Source organism: Channa argus, chromosome 21 (assembly GCF_033026475.1).
Source record: "Channa argus isolate prfri chromosome 21, Channa argus male v1.0, whole genome shotgun sequence".
Taxonomy (NCBI): Eukaryota; Metazoa; Chordata; class Actinopteri; order Anabantiformes; family Channidae; genus Channa; species Channa argus.
Genome location: NC_090217.1, coordinates 3,074,516 through 3,093,152, shown reverse-complemented (window position 1 = coordinate 3,093,152; position 18,637 = coordinate 3,074,516). Strand labels below are relative to the sequence as shown.

Sequence of the window (18,637 nt, the reverse complement as noted above, 5' to 3'; positions counted from 1 at the left end):
GTAAATGAAGACATCGCTGTCTATATTCTTAAATACATCTGTCTTCTCAGTCTCAACCACCGAGTCTTGAGTTCGAAACTGCATCGACGCCATAACTTCAGGACCACGGGCGGTCGGGGTAAATAGCAGCACGTCCAACACGGCCAAATTATGGTGACGTCATATAAAAAAACCTCAATACACTTTGGAGCTGGATTTGGTTCGGGGGGGGGTGTTATTGTGGCAGTGAGGGGCCACTGATGCCATTTACAGGTCGTGTCGTGATTCATCCACGTCATCACACATCAGGCTGAACTGAGTCATTCTTGCTAAAATGGGTTGAATTCGAACAATTAGCACTGATCCACTGAAGCCCGAATCTGTCGACTCGTGGCTCCACGTCAGCGGATGCTGTGACGAGTCTGAGGATGTGAAAGATGCAGGATCATCAGGCCCTGATGTCTTTTTATAGTCAGACCAAGTTTGAAAGTTTCGATCTGAAAACGGTGTGTTGTCTAACAATGTTAACACAGAAGAAGAAACACATCAAGTCATCAGGAAAACTCAAAGGTCTCACTCATCATTTGCACTTAGGTCCATGTTTAAGTGAATAGGAAAAGTTCTCACACCTTCTGTGGAGCATCTAAAGGTTGAATCATACAACAGGACTTCTTCTCCTTGGTAGGAAACGTTTCACTACTCATACAAGCTGCTTCTTTAGTCGGAGGGAAATTTGGCTGAGGGACCCACTTCTGTCCTCCAGAGGACAATCACCTTCGTTTCTCACTTGGCCTGATTGTGCTCGTTACGGGGATAATAGGGGAGAAGAGAACAGGGTGGAGACCCGGGGATGTAATGTTATGACTCCCAACACCCGTAATTGGATCGTTAGGTGTGTGAAGTGGTCTTAATCTCTCTGCAGATAGATCAAGGGACACCACGGACAATGAGAGACAGATTGTGTCTCCTCCTCCTCTGTTGAGAGAAGGATTCTCCATGTGAGCATCAATAGCTTCACGTAAGCCTCATACCATTTGTTTTCCGTGTCCAAAATGAGGAAGTTGTCCTCAAATGAGTGTTTCAGGTGTAGGTACACTGCTGATTCTGGTCCTGAGGTGTTGCTTCTCCTGACTTTGACCATCTGCTTGGTTTCTCTAATGTAGAGCTCTGAATGCTTTTCACTGCGTTGGCCAGGATGAGTGGTAGAGACAAAGAAATACAGTTGACATGAGCCGGCCTGGATGAGAACCTGGGACGGAGACGGTTTCATCATGTTGTCTCTGCATCTCTATTTGTGTGTAGACCGACAGAATTAATTTAACCAAAATGTTGAACCGTGTACAGTAGTTATGATGGTTTTACTGGCTCAAAAGTATTTGGACAAACGAACATACTCATAAACTGTAGAGTTTAATATGTGGTTGTGAATTCTTCACAGGGGTCTGGTGATGCTCAGTCAGGTCTTTTGTCTTCATGGAAAATCAGTGCTCAGTTTTTATTGGATGGAACTTTCAGAATTTACTAATTACACCACTGACGCTGACGACTCACCTGTGCCGTTTATTGGTTTCTGTTGTTTCTTCAGCTCCGCAAACTTTGTCACCACTGAGGAGGCAGCGAACCCGGTGATTCAATGAGCTCGTCGCTGCTTTAACGTCAACGCATAGATGATTGTGACACATAGTTGGTATTTATAGTCAAATCCTGCTGCAGAAAAAACAGCGAGCGGTGACTGATTTGAATAGAAATTTGGTTATTGTGTAGCTGAAGAACAAAACTGAGCTGAAGTGAGTCACACTGAATTTATTCTAACAAATTAAGCAGAACAAACATGAGCAGAGTCTGAGTCACTGCTGCTGAGGTGATTTTATTTCAGGTGAATTAATCTTCCTGATCCCACTCAGTGACTTTCACTGGAGCCATGAGACATTTTTCTGGAGCTGCAGAATGAGCTGCTCAATGAGGATCCTCCAATTGTTGAGAGCTTTAAAGTCAATCTCGTATTTTGGCTTAAATTAGGCCAAATAAATTCCATATTATTTATTAGGAATATTTCAGGTCTCAGGAAAAGGTCAGTAATTCATGTTAAATCTTTCTTATCTTATTTTAGTGTTAATTTAGTTGAAACAAGTATTTTTTCCATTAATATGTCAGTGGTTTAATATTAATCTTTAATTTGATAGTGAGATAAAAATGTGGGTTCTTTTGTCTCAGTGATTTATTATTAATACAAAAATTAATATAAAAGCTTGTGTTATGCTTAAAAAATGAAGTTACACACATTTATGAAGAAACTGAAGCATCAGTGAACTGAGATCAGTAAATCTGTCTGCTGCTCTGTAAATTGCTGAACAATATGGGGCCAAAATACATTTGTGATGTCTGTAGGATGATGAAGAACTATAAAATATGTACATATGAGCAACAGAATTGAAAGAAACTCCTACAACACAATTTGTACACAAACGAGGTGATGGTTGGACCCTCGACAGCCCCGAATGGCCCATCAGCAAACTGGATCAATCAGGTGTTGCACTCGTTCACAACATGGTTCTTGAAGAGGTTTTTCCAAGCATCATTGAGGAAAGATGGATTTGCAGTTTTGGCTGATTCTTTCTGTAATGCAGGTCAGAAGACTTTTTAAAGACTGTGGTGAATGCAGGTGCTGCTGGGGCCTGGAATTGTCCACGAGCCTCATCTCTCGTGGGCTTCCTGTCCTACAGAATCCTCTTGTGCGTTCTGCTGTAATATGCAGAATTTAGCATCCGTTTGTTCATTCGTACGTGTGTGAAGTTCCCATCGCCAAAAGTTGGCTCCTCTTTCTCTCCAATTTCTGTCCAGCCACATCTGTCCCATTTAAACATTTTCCAGTTCGTTCAGGTCCCCCCTTTGTGGGTTTTGGACGGCCCTCGGACACGTTGGTGCACATCAGCTGAAGTGGATTTCCCAGGATGTGCAGTCGAAACATCCTTGGTATTTGAAAATACTGTCACCATCCCAGACTTTGGCTAAAACAAGCCGTGACTTCTTCCAGCTCCTGGACTTAAAAACACGCTGAGCTCTCAACATGTTGGAATTCTCTGGACTTTTTCAGATTTTAGTATTTCTAGCTTTCAGCAGTGAACCCGACTCCCCGCATCAGGTCTCTTTCCTTTCCTATAACTAGAAACACATTTGCAACGTTCTTTCCAAGAAACTACCAAGAAAATGGTTGGTAATTTATGGTCTTGTAAAATTAACTTCTCAACATAAAACCGTCCAAGCTGTTTCTAATCCGGCTCCACGCTCACAGGAGTGAAGCTGTGCTGCACAGAAAACTGGATCCTTCATTGATTTCATTGGACAAACACTGAGAGACAACAGGTCAGTGACTTGGACACAGACTGCTGCTGTTTGTCTTTTCTCTCAGCTGGTTTTCAAAGCTCATCACACGTGGGCTTGTTTTGTGGGGCAGTGACGACTGATGCCGTTGGTCATTTTTATTAAAGCAGCTGTTAAATCAGCACAATGTACTTTGGTAAAGACGTGTGTTCTCATCTTCTGTTCTGCTTTAATGAGGTTTATCGTCATGTTGGGTTTTAGGCAGCAGTTCACGTAATCTAGGACCAAGAGACAGACAGAGAGACAATGAGAGTGAACAGTAAGACAATGTGCAGATTCTGTCGTCTTCACAAAGTTTAAGTTTGTGTCCAGACAACAAGCTTTTAGCAGGTACAGTCACAATCGTGCTGCTCGATCACAAGTGAGAGCAAAAACGTCCACGTGTCCATGTCTTTGCTCGTCTAAACGACTTTGATGGTGCCGGTGACATCTGTGCTAATAAAGTTTTATTAATCACACATTTTCTTTATTAGTTAATGTACATAAAAGTCCATTTGGTTAAATGTTAAAGGTAAAGGTCATGAAGAACAGCTGGCGGCATGTGGACTGTCCTATCGCTCCACCTACTGGACAGACAGATGCAGTGTGGACATTTAGTCCACCACGTGGCTGCTGTGTTGAACTGTGGGAAATGTAGGACATTGAAGTGTTTGAGGATCCACTAACATAACGAAACTTAACATTTCCTCTAGCAGGAAAAAAAAAAGCCCAAGAACAAAGCTATGAGCTGAAAGAGGCGATTGTGGGTTGGGGGTCATCTGATCCATTGATATTGTAAAAATATTGATCACAGCGGCTTTAAAGGAAGTTAGGATGAGGTTAAGGTCAGATGGAAATGTCTGTGAGTCAGACAACCACCTGGTTTATGGCTTTATCCCGCACACAAACACAGGTGTGTTATATACCTGTGTCAGGTGTGTGTGAACGTCCTTTACCTTTTCCTGTTCAAAGCTCAAAGTCCACCTGATACAGAGACGATCCACAGACGCTTCAAACAATAAGAAACACTTCAGCCAAAAAGGGAACATTTCTCTGAGCCGAAAGCTCAAAACAAACAGAAGAGGCCAAGGACGGACAGGAGAAACATCTCACCCCATCATCACAGATGGGGTTAGATGTACGTCAGAGAAAGGCCTCAGAGCACCGCTGACCGACTGACTGGCGGACATCTTGGGGACACACAGGTGGGTCTGAACAAATATGTCGGCCGCTGTTTAAAAGCAACACAAGACTGGATCTTGGTCGGGCTGTAGTCAGAGTTTTGTCACAATGTTCAGTGCACAAACTGCTCAAGTGAAAGGAAAAGGAGTCCAGAACAGGTAGGAGTCCCGTTTCCGAGTCCTCCCTCAAGCGGAAACGAGCTCGAGCTCAAAAATGGACTTAAGGTCCAAAAGTAGCAGTACTGCAGTAAGAAGGTGATTTCTCTGCGGTACTTTAAAAAAAAGTATTTAAACAGTATTGAACTTGATGCTGTTGATAACATAAATGTACAAGTCTTTGTTCCACATGTGGCTCACAGATGTAGTTTGTGCAGAAATCTAAAATGTTCAGGTCTTAGGTTTAATTCATGCACAGATTAAAGGAGAAAACCAGATTTTTGATAATTTACTGTAAAAGAAACAAAACAACAGCTGCAGTTGTATTAAGAATCAACCTTTGGTGGCTACAGGCCACTGGGACTTTTTTTAATATTTAGTTCACATTTGTGCTATAAACTGCAAACAAACCTTCAATAGTGAGACATTAATGAATAAAAACTAAGGACAACGATCAGTGTTACTATAGAGACTTGGTGTAGAACTAAAGCAGCAGCAGGTGAATGTGGAGCTGATGTTCACCACTTTAAGTACAGACAGATACTTCATCCACAAAAATCCATCAGCATTCATCAGTTTAACAAAATACATTTATGCAACATTTCTCTGTGCACTGAGCCTGTTTGAGGATTTTGTTAAACTTTCATTTGATCTATTTCCTTTTGTTTATTTGTTGAAGACGGTTTGTTCGTGTTCATAACACGTGTTTCATATTTGAGGCTCCAAAAAAACCCTTTTGTTCACCTCATTATTCAGTAGTTTTGTTAAAATGTTTGTTTGCATTATGAGCAACGGGCCGTGTGCACTTCACTGTTTCAGCAGGTAAACTCGAAATTAAGGAACAGAATATGTTTGTACTTCAGTTTTCATTTGACACGATCCCCTAATCATAATGTGAATGCTTATTAATAATAATGATAATAAAAAACATTATTATTATTGTTATTATTATTATTCCATTACTTTCTTTCCAATTTACATGCAGCTACAGATGCCATCAAAAGATTAACAACTTTTTAGGGACATTTATGTTTTTGCTATTCTCTTTAACTTTTTTTGGTCAAACTTTAAACACATCCCAAGACTTTAGTCTAAAATTCCTTCTTCCATCATCTTTGACTGTGTGTCCTGTTCACAGGGAGCTGGAAGCAGAAAATTTTAGTTTCCATTCAGCATTTTTTACATTTTACAACATTCAACTTTGCTCTTCACAATTTTATGATAGAAGTTTCAGCTATTTAACGTAAAACTGTTCAGCTATTTCAGATTTGAAGCATTCGCCGTGTGTTTTCTTTTGAATGTGCTTTTTCTAATAACTTTTCATTAAATAGAAAATAAATGCATGTAGTAAATTGCTTATGGGTTTGAGATCAGCATTGTTTGATGGAAAAGCCCCAGAAACGGCTCATTTCTTCTTTGTTAATCTAGTTTTATTACAAAATTCTGTCTTATTACATCTACATCTGTTTATTGTCTCAGCGTCTTTCTACAGCTGGACAGCTGCTCCAGCTAGAGTCCATCACGATCCCAGCTCGGCCCCAGGTCTCAGCACACCCTGAGGGCACCATGGAGTCCGACTCTGGCCGTCTGCCCACCCAGGTCCTGGGGGAGAACGAGGCTCTGCAGCAGTTCTTTAGCGGTGAGACATTCCACTAATCTGATTACATCATCCATCCAGTGCTGATATCACATTTTCTAAGTTTAGATCTATATTCAGAGTCAGGAGCTGATCGCACAGAAACGACTCTGCAAAGGTGAAACAAGAGCCAGAACTTGTAGAACCATTTCTCAGTTAAGTGAGTGACAGGGAGAACTGGGATGAAAATACAATGTTAGGTGGATGGTTCTAACTGACCTTGCATGAAGTTTGTCAGTGGCTTCTTATCTGTTTTCATTTTCAAATATTTTTACAATTGACATGATATTTTGTTATGAAATAGTTTTCACAATCTTTAATCTAAACATTTCTGTTCAAACTGCTAAATTACTGAGTTAATTCACAAACTGTAGTTCTATCTTTTGTTTTCCTTTGGCTCATCCCTTAAACTCAGAGGCACCACAGCAGATCATGTGGTCCACGTATTGATTTGGCAGCTGGGGTGGGTCGGTCTGGGGGTTCGGTGTCTTGCCCAGGGGCACCGTGACATATGGCAGCCATTCTACAATCTGCTGGAAAAGATTCTTCCTCGTGTCCTGGAGCTTCTCTGTTGTAGCACTTCATTTTGCATTTTTTCCCCATTTGTGTTTCGTAGCATTTCTGAACTCGGAGCATATTTGTGCTTTCCCTTCTTCTATGTGTGTTGACCTTAGGGGTCACTGTGGACTCTGCAATGAACAGGACTCATAATGTCCTCAGACCAAGTTAAATAGACAGGGTTCAACAGTGTGTGTGTGTGTGTGTGTGTGTGTGTGTGTGTGTGTGTGTGTAGGTCAGGATATGAGTGGTGTTTTGGACAGTTCTGTTGCAGTGGACACGAGCATCCTGGAACAGTACCTCAGCAACGACATGGATCCCAACAGCTTGTAAGGTTCACACACAGGCATTTTCACATTTCTACCCACAATGCATTTCCTAGCCCCTCGTCCTGATGCCTAAATCCCAGCCTCTGTCCTGTGTTAAATGCAATTAACTAACTTCACAAATTGTCTGTGCAATTTAACACTTTTCACAGAAAGAAAAAAAGCCACTTTAGACACATTGAAACTAATAAAGACACATTTCATATTTCCGTATACTGCTGTGCTTTAAGTCTTATAATTTATTGTAGTTACACCACAGACGACATTGAACACACGTACTGAGTCCATGCACATATACTTGGTCAGTGAAGCTGGTTCTGAATTTATAAAATGTCAGTAGTCAGTGAAATCAGTCACAATCACTGTGTGAACTGGAAGCTGTAGAACTCTGGGGTTAACACTTCATTGCTTTTCCTTTCCCAGCATGCTCCCTGAGTCTCCGCCTGACTCGAGCTCAGAGGCCTGTTCACCTGCACAGATACCAGGTAGTTTGATGAGAAAGAGCTGTGTTTTCCTCCAGGTGTTTCTGTGTAAACGCTCATCCTGTGGTAGCATCTCCTCCTGGATTCTTCCGCTGCTGATGATATTAAAGTTGTATTTGTTGCACTATGGTTATGTAATTAGCTCCTGACCATCAATGAGAAGATGAACAAAATTCATGTGCACGTTCCTGCAACGTGGACGAAGCTTAGTGCAGTGCAGCTGCGCGACCAAGATAATCTATTTCCTCCCTACATTTTGGACTTACTGACACTTTCCCTCAAACATCAGTTGTCCACTAATGGTAAACTTTACATTGAACCTCCGTAAAGATCTGTTTAGCTTCTGCATCACCCAGTTGCAGCAAGGACACAACATTGGAATTTATATATTTGGCCATCAATGATGTGTGTAAGTGTGTTAGAAAGTGGTCACTAATGTTCTGCCCTCTTTGAATTGGTAGACTTCCATCATGAGCCCCACTACTGGCCCAACCAGCAGCAGGAGGTTTTCCAACAGTCTGCTGCCTCCTCGTCGTGTCACCACCCTGACCTGCTGACACACGATCAGCTCCATAGTCTTGGCCTCACTAACCCTTACAACAAATCTCAGGCTCCGGATGCTCCAACTCTCGCCCCAACCCTGCAGCAGCATATGCACCACTCACATGAACATGCACGTTACCTGCATTCAGAGACTTGCTCGCAAGCTTACACCCCACCCACCCCTGCATCTCCGCCTCAGCCTGCTTCGAACAAGTATGTTGCACCGTGCACAGGACCAGGCACAATCCCCAATGTAACCGTCCCTCCATCAAGCTGTCTCCTGGGCTCCTCCTCCACTCTACACACCTGGTAAGCAAACCGTCTGCATGGTTGGTTTTTTGTCCTTAGTAAATTGCTTTTTCTTACATTTGACTGTAAACATGTAAATTCTAGATTGATGATGGAGCCAATATCTGATGCTTAGGTGGCGCCTTAGTTCTCCTGGAACACATCTCAAAGCTGGAAAGGCCTAATAGTTAAGGTTCCGGCTTCAAGACAATTTACCTGCCAAAAAAATCTCTACCAAATACTAAAATCAATTGAGCAAGTGACTGAAGCTCATAAATGCAGGCTACGAGATGATGAAGTGATGTTAGGGCCCTTGCTGCTTAATTAAATGAGCAAAACAAGAAAAATAAATCTAATTTAAGATTTTTTAATGTAGAACCTTCTTATTGTGAGCACTGCGAACAAAGGGTCGGAGTCAAGTAGAAGCTATTTGCAAAGGTTCTTACAGATCCACTAAATTAGGTTGTAAGTATTGAGCTATGTCATGTTGAATTTATTTTTCTTTAGACATTTAGGTTTTTAATGAGTGGCCAGACTGACTGGAAGTAGTTGTTTGGTATAAATTTCCTTAATTGTGCTTTAGCTCCGCAGAAAGTAAAAAGAGAAGGAGATCTGAGATTGAGGAGCCATCAACAAGAAGCAATACTTCGGATTGTGACAGGACTCACGGTGATGGTGTAGGGAATTTAGTAGGTGGTGGTGGACTAAATTTGGGGCCCTACCAGCTGCTGACATGGGAACAGTACAGGGCAGGACAGTGGAGCACGTTGTGTGACAGCAGCTACCAGGCACTGTGAGTAGAAAAACCTATGATGCGGGTTGATTTTATTTACGAAATCTACCTGGAATTTGTTGAAATACTTTTAACAAAGTGTCAAAAAGGTCCACTCATGGTTTCCAGGTCTCCGCCTGCTTACTATGTGGACACAGATAAAGGCTTCAACTACTCTCCAGCTGATGAGGCCTTTGTTTGCCAGAAGAAGAACCACTTTCAGGTCACCGTTCACATTGGTGTGGCAGAAGAACCACAGTACATCCGAACAGCCAAAGGGCCAGAGGAGGTCGACCACTTCCAATTAAAAGTTTTTGGCGTCAAGGTGTGTACGTGATTCACCGTTTGTCTGAATTTAGCAGGTGACCAGAGAAACATGACGTCCGCACTCTTTTAAGTAGATCTTTATATAATAATGTAAAAACAGAATACTGAACTGGATAAAAAGATCTACATTAGACTATCTGTGTGTCCAATGCCGATATGTCCAGCACATGTTTATCCACATGGGCTAAACTACTTTCTGACCTAGTTGTTGATGGTGGGGTTATCTTGCCAAACTCCACTGAGACACATTTATATCCTGGTCGTAGCCAACAGGCGGCGGTCACTCATCTATGTCATATCTCTGTTGTACTCCCAGCTTGAAGCTCCAAGCCACCAGGTGACCATTGAGCAGTCTCAACCTGACCGCAGCAAGAAGCCCTTCCACCCTGTCAGGTGAGGAACCGGCTATTTAGAACTTATACTTATATTACTGGTTTGCTGACTTACTAGTCTGGTTAGTCAACTTCTACCTGTACCCAGAATACCTTGTACCCTGAGAGCAGTCACTGCATTTCCTAAGCATCCGGAGAAATTGAAAGCTTAACTCAGCAAAGAACTTATTAGTTAGTCACTGTTGTGGGAGACATTTAGCAAACGGTTGGTGAGACGCACCATAGCATTGTTTTTCCACCACACTTCACAAGGGTCAGCACTCAGCCGATCCCTCTCTGATACCAAGCTACTGCAGCGTGACCCAGTCTGCATGTGCACACCCTCTCTACCCCCATGTTTTCTGCCTGCTCTTCACTTGACATCATCAAATAAAGGCACAAATGCCCCAAAATGTAAATAAATTCACTGGATTTTTTTCTGACCCTCAAGGGTCAGTCTACCTGGTGGCAAGATCACCAAGGTAACGCTGGGCCGGCTGCACTTCAGCGAGACAACAGGCAACAACATGAGGAAGAAAGGCAAACCCAACCCTGACCAGAGGTGTGTGAGTGTGTTTCCTTCGCGCAAGTAGATGATTGGACTGACTGAGAGCTTGCACGTGTTCACTGTATCTGTGTGTGTAGATATTTTCAGTTGGTGGTTGGTCTCTATGCTGCAGTCAAAGAGGAGACGTTCTTGCTAACAGCTCTGGTGTCGGAGAGAATCATCGTTAGGGTAACAACCCACTTTAACCCGATGAACACACAGGAAAGCAGATTATAGCTCAGGCAGAGACGCAAATCTTTGCATGTATGTGTCATCGCCCTGCTGCAGGCTTCCAACCCGGGTCAGTTTGAGATGGACGGGGATGCTTTGTGGCAGCGCGGGGCAGTGCAGGAGTCCGTGGTGTGCTGCGGTCGTGTGGGCATCAACACAGACTCCCCTGATGAAGCGTTGGTCGTCTGCGGTAACGCAAAGGTGATGGGTGCTGTCATGCAGCCGTCCGACGTCAGGGCCAAGCAAAACATACAGGAGGTAAGAAGATCTACTGAAAAGGGTAACGACAGTCACGTTTGACAGTAAGTATCACTCCTTTATTTTCTACGTTCCTTTCTGTAAAAACAATAAAATCATCCGATAGCAGCAGGTCTTAGCATTAACAACTTATCATTATTTTTCTCCCCATGAGTCAGTGGCTCGTTGAGCCGCCTTTCGCAGCGATAACTAGAAGAAATAGTTTCCTGTATGACTTTACCAGTCTCTCACATGGTTGTGGAGACATTTTGGTCCATCCTTCTTTACAACGTCAATGTTTTTGTGCGTTCACTTGTGCACAGATCCCCTGAGAAGCCACCAAAGTATTTCCATTGGGTTAAGGTCTGGACTTTGACTAGGTCATTTCAAAACCTGGATTCTTTTATATTTCCGCCATTCTGATGTGGATTTACTGGTCTACTTTGGGTCATTGTCTTGTTGCATGAGCCAATTTAGAACATTTAGAAATATATTCTGACCATGGGGTGAATGTGCTGTGATGTCGCTTCTATTAAATAAATAACAGCACTTTGAAAAAAGTTATGTGTTGTTTGTCTGAGGCTGTCGGATGATTTTTCTTATGTTTTTACCCAAAATAGCGTAGACTTAAAAGAGGTGGGACTAACTTTGGAACGTGTCTGTACGTTGTAGCTGCAGCATCACAAACTCAACAAATCACCTAAAATGGGTTAATTGCTTTGTCAGGTCGACTCTGAGCAGCAGCTGAAGAGAATCACTCAGATGAGAATCGTTGAGTTTGATTACAAACCAGAATTTGCTTCCACGGTGGGAATAGACCACACCCACCAGACAGGTAATGAGTCACAGTTATTCTAATGATAAAATTGTGTGACACTATCTGTAATCATTCTGAACCGTAAAGCCATTACAACATGATATTTTAGGTGTAATAGCTCAGGAGGTAAAGGAGCTGCTGCCGTCAGCAGTGAAGGAGGTCGGACACATCACGTGCTCTGACGGAAAGAAGATTAATCATTTCCTCATGGTGGACAAGGTCTATTTACATTCCTCCTTCCTTCATGACTCCAGTGTGTTTTTCTAGTTACTTTTGTTTGTAAGGGAGACAGCAAAAAAGTCAGATGTTCCTCTGATGCCTCCTCCGTCCTCTCCTCCTGCAGGAGCAAATCTTCATGGAGAACGTTGGGGCGGTGCAGCAGCTGTCGAAGCTCACTGACAACTTGGAAACTCGAATCAACGAGCTGGAGGTCTGGAACCGCCGGCTGGCCAAGCTGAAGAGCCTGACGGGAAGCCTTCGCTCGGCCGGGTACCTGTCTTCATCTTTTCCTGCCACCATTTATTACTGCAGACATCAGGATTTACACTAGTAAACCTTCAAACATTCAAACGTGCAGCATAGGAACTATTACAAGCACTGAGCTGCATTTGATTAAAATCGATTTGTTCCGCTTGACCTTATTCTTCACACAGAGTAGCACATAAATACTGAAACTCCTTTAATCGAGTACTGTTTCCCCCTTGTTTCCTCCAGCAGTAAACCCAGGAAACACAGCAGCGAGTCGATGACGTCAAGTCCCGACACGTGTAAAAGGGAAAACGTTCAGAAGGAGGGTCGTGCTCACAAATCCAGCCACTGTCTACAGCATAAAATCTTCCAGGCCAGTGTCTTCACCCTGCTGGCCACCATGGCTTTCTGGTGAGGTGCCATGTTGCTTCCTCTTCCACCTACACAGTGTGTGTTACAGCGCAGGAAAATCATTAACTCATTTATTATGGTGGGTGTGGCTTTCTGTGCAGCATCATCTCCATCACCGCTCTCTACCTACTCAATTTGAAGCAGGAGGACCTCAATGTCTTTCCAGGCAACAGGTAAAGGCTCAAGCTTTCCAATTTAAATTGCATTTAAAATGACGGCACATTAATACCTTACTAAGATTTCACAACATCCTCATAACCCAACGGAAACCCCCAAATAACCATTTCATTGGACACGCAAGCATTTGTCTTCCGATTGTAACATACAGTGACATTTAGACAAAGCTGGGCAGACTTTGATTTATTTGTCTAAATGCTCACCACTGAAATCAAATCGGCCAGAAATCTTAACTCAGTCTCAACTCTAAAATTAGCTGGTGGTGAGAAATTCAAGGGTCAAATCAGGCTGGATTTCTCCTAACAACCAGCGGATAACACTGCATCCAGCTCTGTAACGACCACATAGTAACATCAGTGTTTGTGCTTGTATTTTTCGGGCTGATAGCAACAACAGCATGATTCCTCCGCAGACCACAGGCTGGAGCAGCCCAGGTAATTCACTTATTCCTAAAGAAAATGTAAAGATCTGTTGTTGTGTTCACATTCGTCTTTACACGCAGTGTCACATGACACTTTTTCCACACATAGGACATGAGGACAATCCAGAGTCCAAAGTACACAAGACAGTGAATGCATTTGCTGAACTTGGCTTCGTCCTTTCACCTCTGTAAATCAGGATTCTCTTTCTTCCAGCCCCACAAACCACTTCACCTGGACCTTGGCTTCCAGATGTGGACTTCTGTGACCTGCTGTACTGTGATCAGGTGTACTGTTGCCCTTCGACAACAGGACGCAGCACTGACACCAACATCACCACCACCGAGTCAGAAAAGTCTGATTTGACAGGTAATAATGACAAACAGTCACGTGTCTCAGTGCTGTCAATGCTTCAACTAAAGCTGCCGGGGAAAATGGAGCTGATGTTTGGTTTAATGGATGCTGTGTTCTTCGTCTGCAGAAACAAAGGAAAAAGTTTATCGCAAGATGAAAAGTGCTGGAGACTGTGAGTGCTTGATCTCTACTTCCTGAATTGGAACCGGGGGGGGGGGGGTTGTAACAAAAGCACTGGCTTGTTTGAAGTAATGTAACTTTTATGAACTGTCTCAACTGAAAGAAGCTGGATTTTACCACTGCACTAACCTGGTAGTTACAAGGTAGTTAGAGACGAGCTCTGAGGGGGCGGAGTTTATTTCATTTGTGCGTGTATGCAATAAAACATGATCATGTGAGCGAAGCTGCAGAAAAGTCTGTAGTAACTGATGTGATTCTCTGTACCTCTGTCAGGGACGAACACCACCATCCACTCCTTCGTCATTAAAGAGAACCAGCAGGTTATTGACAACAAATACTGTAAAAGAGACGAATGTGGGTGAGTGAAGTAAAAACAGCTTCATAATTGTTTGGAGCAAAGCTTTAATCATTTTGCATCAATCGTTTTTTTGTGGATGAGAGGATGATGAGGGACCCTGACCCCCTGTTCGGTTAATGAGCAGCTTGTGTGAATGTCATCAACCATAATTCTGGTGGATTTGTTGTGGTGATGTTGTGGTCTGTCCCTCAGGCCTGGTAGATACGTCTACAAAGTTCCCATCAGCCAGTTCGTCCCAGTCAACATGAGAGTCACTCTTCTCATGAAGTAAGTTCTCAGTCTGCTCTAACTCCTCCTCAATCAAAGGGATTATAGACAAGAGACACACTGTGAATCAATAAATCTTTATTTATACAGCACATTTTGTACAGATTAATCTAGTTCAAAGCACTTTACAAATGACTGCAAAGTTGAAGAAAGATGAATCAAGAAAAGACAATAAAAGATACAAATGGTGATAATAATAATGCCCATAAACAAGAGCATATTTAAAACAATAAAGGTTCTAATAGTCAATAAAAAAATAATATAAGAACCCATTTAAAAAAAATGCATTTACATAAACAATGATGAGTAAAAACATCATTCAACCAAAAACTAAATAAACAATAGGAAACGGTGAAATAAATGAAAATCAATGCAATAAGTGAGAAACACGTATGAAACATTTGAATGAAAAGCCAAGATGAAAAAGTGGGTTTAAGCTTACTCTCAAAAAACAGCCACACGTTCTGATCAAAGCCAGCTTTCATCCCCTGTAGCTGTTTGACATGACTCCTTTAAAGCTGGTATCATAACCTGAAGTCACAAACTTTATAACTTCTCCTGTTATTAACATGATGAGCAGTGTGTCGTATACGCACTGAATCCACCCTTCATTCATACCTGAAAGTAACTATGTTTCCACGTTCTTGTGTGTGTGTGTAGTTCTACGGAGCTGTTGGTCGTCCATCTTTGCCGTTTTGATGAGTCAGCGGCCTGTTCGACCCTGCTGGATAAAAGCACTGTAACTGGGATTAGATACCCATCAAACACACAGGTGAATATCAGCATCATCACCGGGTTTCATTTCGTTCTTTTACTTTCTGGCTCACTGCAGTCAGACTGGGTGGGTGGGGGACTCGGTTCTTCTGTATGAGTCCACTTCTCCCAACTTCATCTAGTGCAGGTTTGTTCTGTTCTACACGTTGTGTGCCAGTCGTGTTCCGAGAGTCTGTTATTCAGTTCTGATTCCCATTTTTATTTGATATGAAGGGGGCAGTGTTCTCCTGGGGAACCTTGGGTCCTGCCCAAGTAAAGGCCTTGATGGAAACAATGATCCCTGATGACATTGGCCTCTTTCTGCAGGATAATGCAGCCTTTTAAACTGCAAAAATGGGTCAAGAATGGTTTGGGGAACAAGAATATAACCTTGAGGTGTTGACTTGAGCTGCAAGTCCTCCAGATCTCAGTCCAATCCAGCATCTTTTGGGATGTTCTGGAAAAACAGGTCCATGGAGGCCCCACCTCCCAATATACTTCAAGGATTTGCTACTGACAGCTAGGTGGCAGATACCACGGCTTCAGAGATCGGGTGGAGTCCATGGTCAACAAGTCGGGACTGTGTTTGTGGCAGCTGCTCATAATGTTATGGCTGATCAGTGTGCAAAGAAAGATGAACAAAAGTAAAAATCACTGTGCTCCTGCTTTAATTTCATGCATTTGTTCAGATGAACTCTGAAGATTTGCGGTAATGTGCTTTGAAGGTTTGTTTGTTTCCACAGGGAGAACACGAATGGCCTCTCCATGTAGCTCGTCTTCATCACAGCTCGTATCACTTCCGCTCAACAGTGGCCGTGAGAAAAGAACCTTTCTCTCTTTGCCTGACTCATATCAGGCAAAGACATTTTCATTTCTTATTATATTTTAGGATTTACTGCGTTAACATAATGAACGTGCTTTTGTTTCTCCAGGGTCAAGCGGACTGCAGTACTGACCGTCACTTTGAGGGGGCGCTCTTCACCGACTACCACTTCCACTTCTACAGACGCTGCACAGACTCGTACGCCAACTTAAAGATGAATAACCAAACATTTTAACATGAGAAACACAAACACATCACATGTTCCTTGTTCCCACGTGACGATTGACAATGCAGGCTGCCTTCGTTTTTTTTTTTTTTTGGCTTGTTTTTGGTTAGAAGCTGCAAATGCATTTTTATTGTGAGAAAAGACACTTGTCCTGGTTCTCGGCGGAATGTGCTCAGTGCAGATGAGCTTCTCAGTTTTTTTTCTCATCCTCTGACGTCTTCACGTCAGCTCCAAATCATGAATAAGGGCTCATTGTTGTCCTTCCATAATAATATAAGAAATTTAACTCAGACTCAAGGTTCTTGTCTGAGTTCTGATAGTGATCGCAAAGTAATAAAATAAGTAAAAACACAAGGTTCATTTTAAAAATTGTCACAGAAACAATTTCCGAAGTGACTTTCACTTGACACGCTCGGCTTTATGTGAGATACTAGTAAACTGTGAGGTATTTTAATAAACACTGTTTGATAAGTACGTTGGGAATCAGTGTCCACTCTCTTCTCAGTTTAGTGAACCTAACCCTGTTTTGCTCGTTCCCACTCTGATCAAACTGCTCTTTGCACAGTTTTACAGGGTTTAGAGCAAAGAAACTACACGTTCATGGTAAAAGATTCCTTTATGCCTCCTTTCTTTAGCACTTCCTTCCTTTCCTCTTTCTTTGTTCTGTTCCTTCCCTGATATTGATACAGTCTTTTCTGTTTTCCCTCCTTCTCTCTGTTTAAACACATACACCTGTGTGAAAACCTTGCAAGTTCACTTTCACAACAAGAATGAGTTTTTTCTAAAATCATTAGTACACCTGACAGTGTACCACTGCAGCCAAGCCCATGTGTGTTTCTTGAAGCTGCTGTCTGAGGAAATATTTAAAGAAAATCTTAATTTTTGGTGCTAGTTTCAGAGACACACGTCTGTCTCGAGCTTTCAGCGAAAAGAATGTTATTTTCAAATTGGGAGCCTCCTGAGTTAGAACCTCACGGGAAGGCCTGAAAATATCGGATTTTTAAAAATAAAAGCATTAAAAGAGCTAGAAACAACGTTTTGTCGGAATGAGGTGAAACTTGCCAGATTTCCAAAAGGCACCAGTGAAGTTCAAACTCCTAAAAGCTCCTAAAAGCAGAGTATTGTTTCTGCTTTATCTTCTTCTATGTTTGTAGATGTTGTTGTGTTTTAGATTTCATTTTATGGGGACAAAATTCATGAAGTTTGCACTTCATTCTACCCTATTTAGTCCATAACAAAAATTCTAATTAAATGAACCAAATTTCTTCTTTACAACAATATCTATAAAATATTCATATCTTTTGCTGTGGAGCTCAGCAGAAGATAAACAAACACACACACACACAAACTGATGACTAATTCAGGTGGAGGTGGTGCTGCAGGAGCACTGGACTAATGAGGTGTCCGAGACAAACGTCTCAGCTGAACACAGGAAGGTAAAGTTGCAGGATGGAAACAAAATCCAAAAACACAGAAACAAACACACAGCGATGAACATCATTGTGAGTATCTGCATGTTCACATAACTCAACTGTTTGAGATCCTTTTTCTGGGCATATTGAAGAAAATCCTTTTTGTAGAGAAATCGAATTTCATGATGTTCTACTTACAGCATTTTATTCTTAGAAACTGACGAACTGATTGTTTCCAATTTCTTTTGACAGTCCATAAATCATAAAAAGTTATCTTCAGAAAACAACAAAGCTGAGTTCTGCAGACTTAGCAGCATCACAAGCACTGATTTTATTTAAAATGCTCTAATTTGTTCTTGTGACATTTGTACAGGGTTGTTTTGTGTGTGGTTTGTCTCGTATGTCGTCTTTTATCATGTTAGGCGTGTTACTGATGGCTCTGTAAACTAAGGACTGATGCTTGTACTTATCCCAAAATAGCAATGATGAATTTAGTTCAGTCATCAACATTTAACATTTCTTGTTAAGTGTTACAATGTTTATCGGGTTTCATATCTGACACATGATCACACTGTTTTAGGTAAATTGTGCAAAAGGGAAAGATGTGTCAGTAACAACAGTGCAGAATATTAATACACACACAAAAAAACAGCAGGTGCATCCATCTGCTCAAAGCAACGAGTCACTGCAGGAAATGTAGAGTACGTTACTCAACCCATTCTCACCCTGTGCCGTCCAAAAGCCACAGTTTTACACTTTCAAACACCTGCATGTAATCACATATTATCATTTGTGACCTGATGTTTACACCTGTATCAGCTGTCAGATTCTGAAGTCGGCGTGAGCTACGACGACAGTGTGAGCAGTGTTTGATCGTCTTAATCCTCCAGTTAAAGTCAGGCTCTACTTTGACTTGGATGTGGACGCTGACCTAAATGAACTGAACCACCGAGGCTGGTTCAGCAGCAAGAGTACAGA

General features: G+C 42.1%; 1 protein-coding gene across 4 annotated transcripts; it reads left to right on the top strand.

The window, feature by feature from the left end:
* The first annotated feature begins 4,235 nt into the window (after positions 1 to 4,235).
* On the top strand, positions 4,236 to 16,719 carry LOC137106995 (myelin regulatory factor-like protein). Of its 4 annotated transcripts, none has more exons than XM_067491120.1 (24): positions 4,236 to 4,544; positions 6,156 to 6,315; positions 7,106 to 7,199; positions 7,620 to 7,681; positions 8,140 to 8,530; positions 9,093 to 9,302; positions 9,411 to 9,606; positions 9,925 to 10,001; positions 10,431 to 10,541; positions 10,625 to 10,715; positions 10,815 to 11,015; positions 11,721 to 11,829; positions 11,921 to 12,030; positions 12,155 to 12,300; positions 12,529 to 12,690; positions 12,792 to 12,863; positions 13,255 to 13,301; positions 13,503 to 13,655; positions 13,768 to 13,812; positions 14,094 to 14,178; positions 14,371 to 14,445; positions 15,106 to 15,217; positions 15,942 to 16,013; positions 16,131 to 16,719. In XM_067491120.1, the coding sequence occupies exons 1-24, from the start codon at positions 4,476 to 4,478 to the stop codon at positions 16,254 to 16,256; spliced, it is 2,976 nt and encodes a 991-aa protein (XP_067347221.1). In that variant the 5' UTR covers positions 4,236 to 4,475; the 3' UTR covers positions 16,257 to 16,719. The 4 variants fall into 4 exon arrangements, with proteins under 4 accessions (XP_067347221.1, XP_067347223.1, XP_067347220.1 ...); XM_067491122.1 differs by having other exon boundaries at positions 4,238 to 4,544; positions 6,169 to 6,315; positions 12,526 to 12,690; XM_067491119.1 differs by having other exon boundaries at positions 4,239 to 4,544; positions 12,526 to 12,690; positions 16,131 to 16,718.
* Positions 16,720 to 18,637: the final 1,918 nt, after the last annotated feature.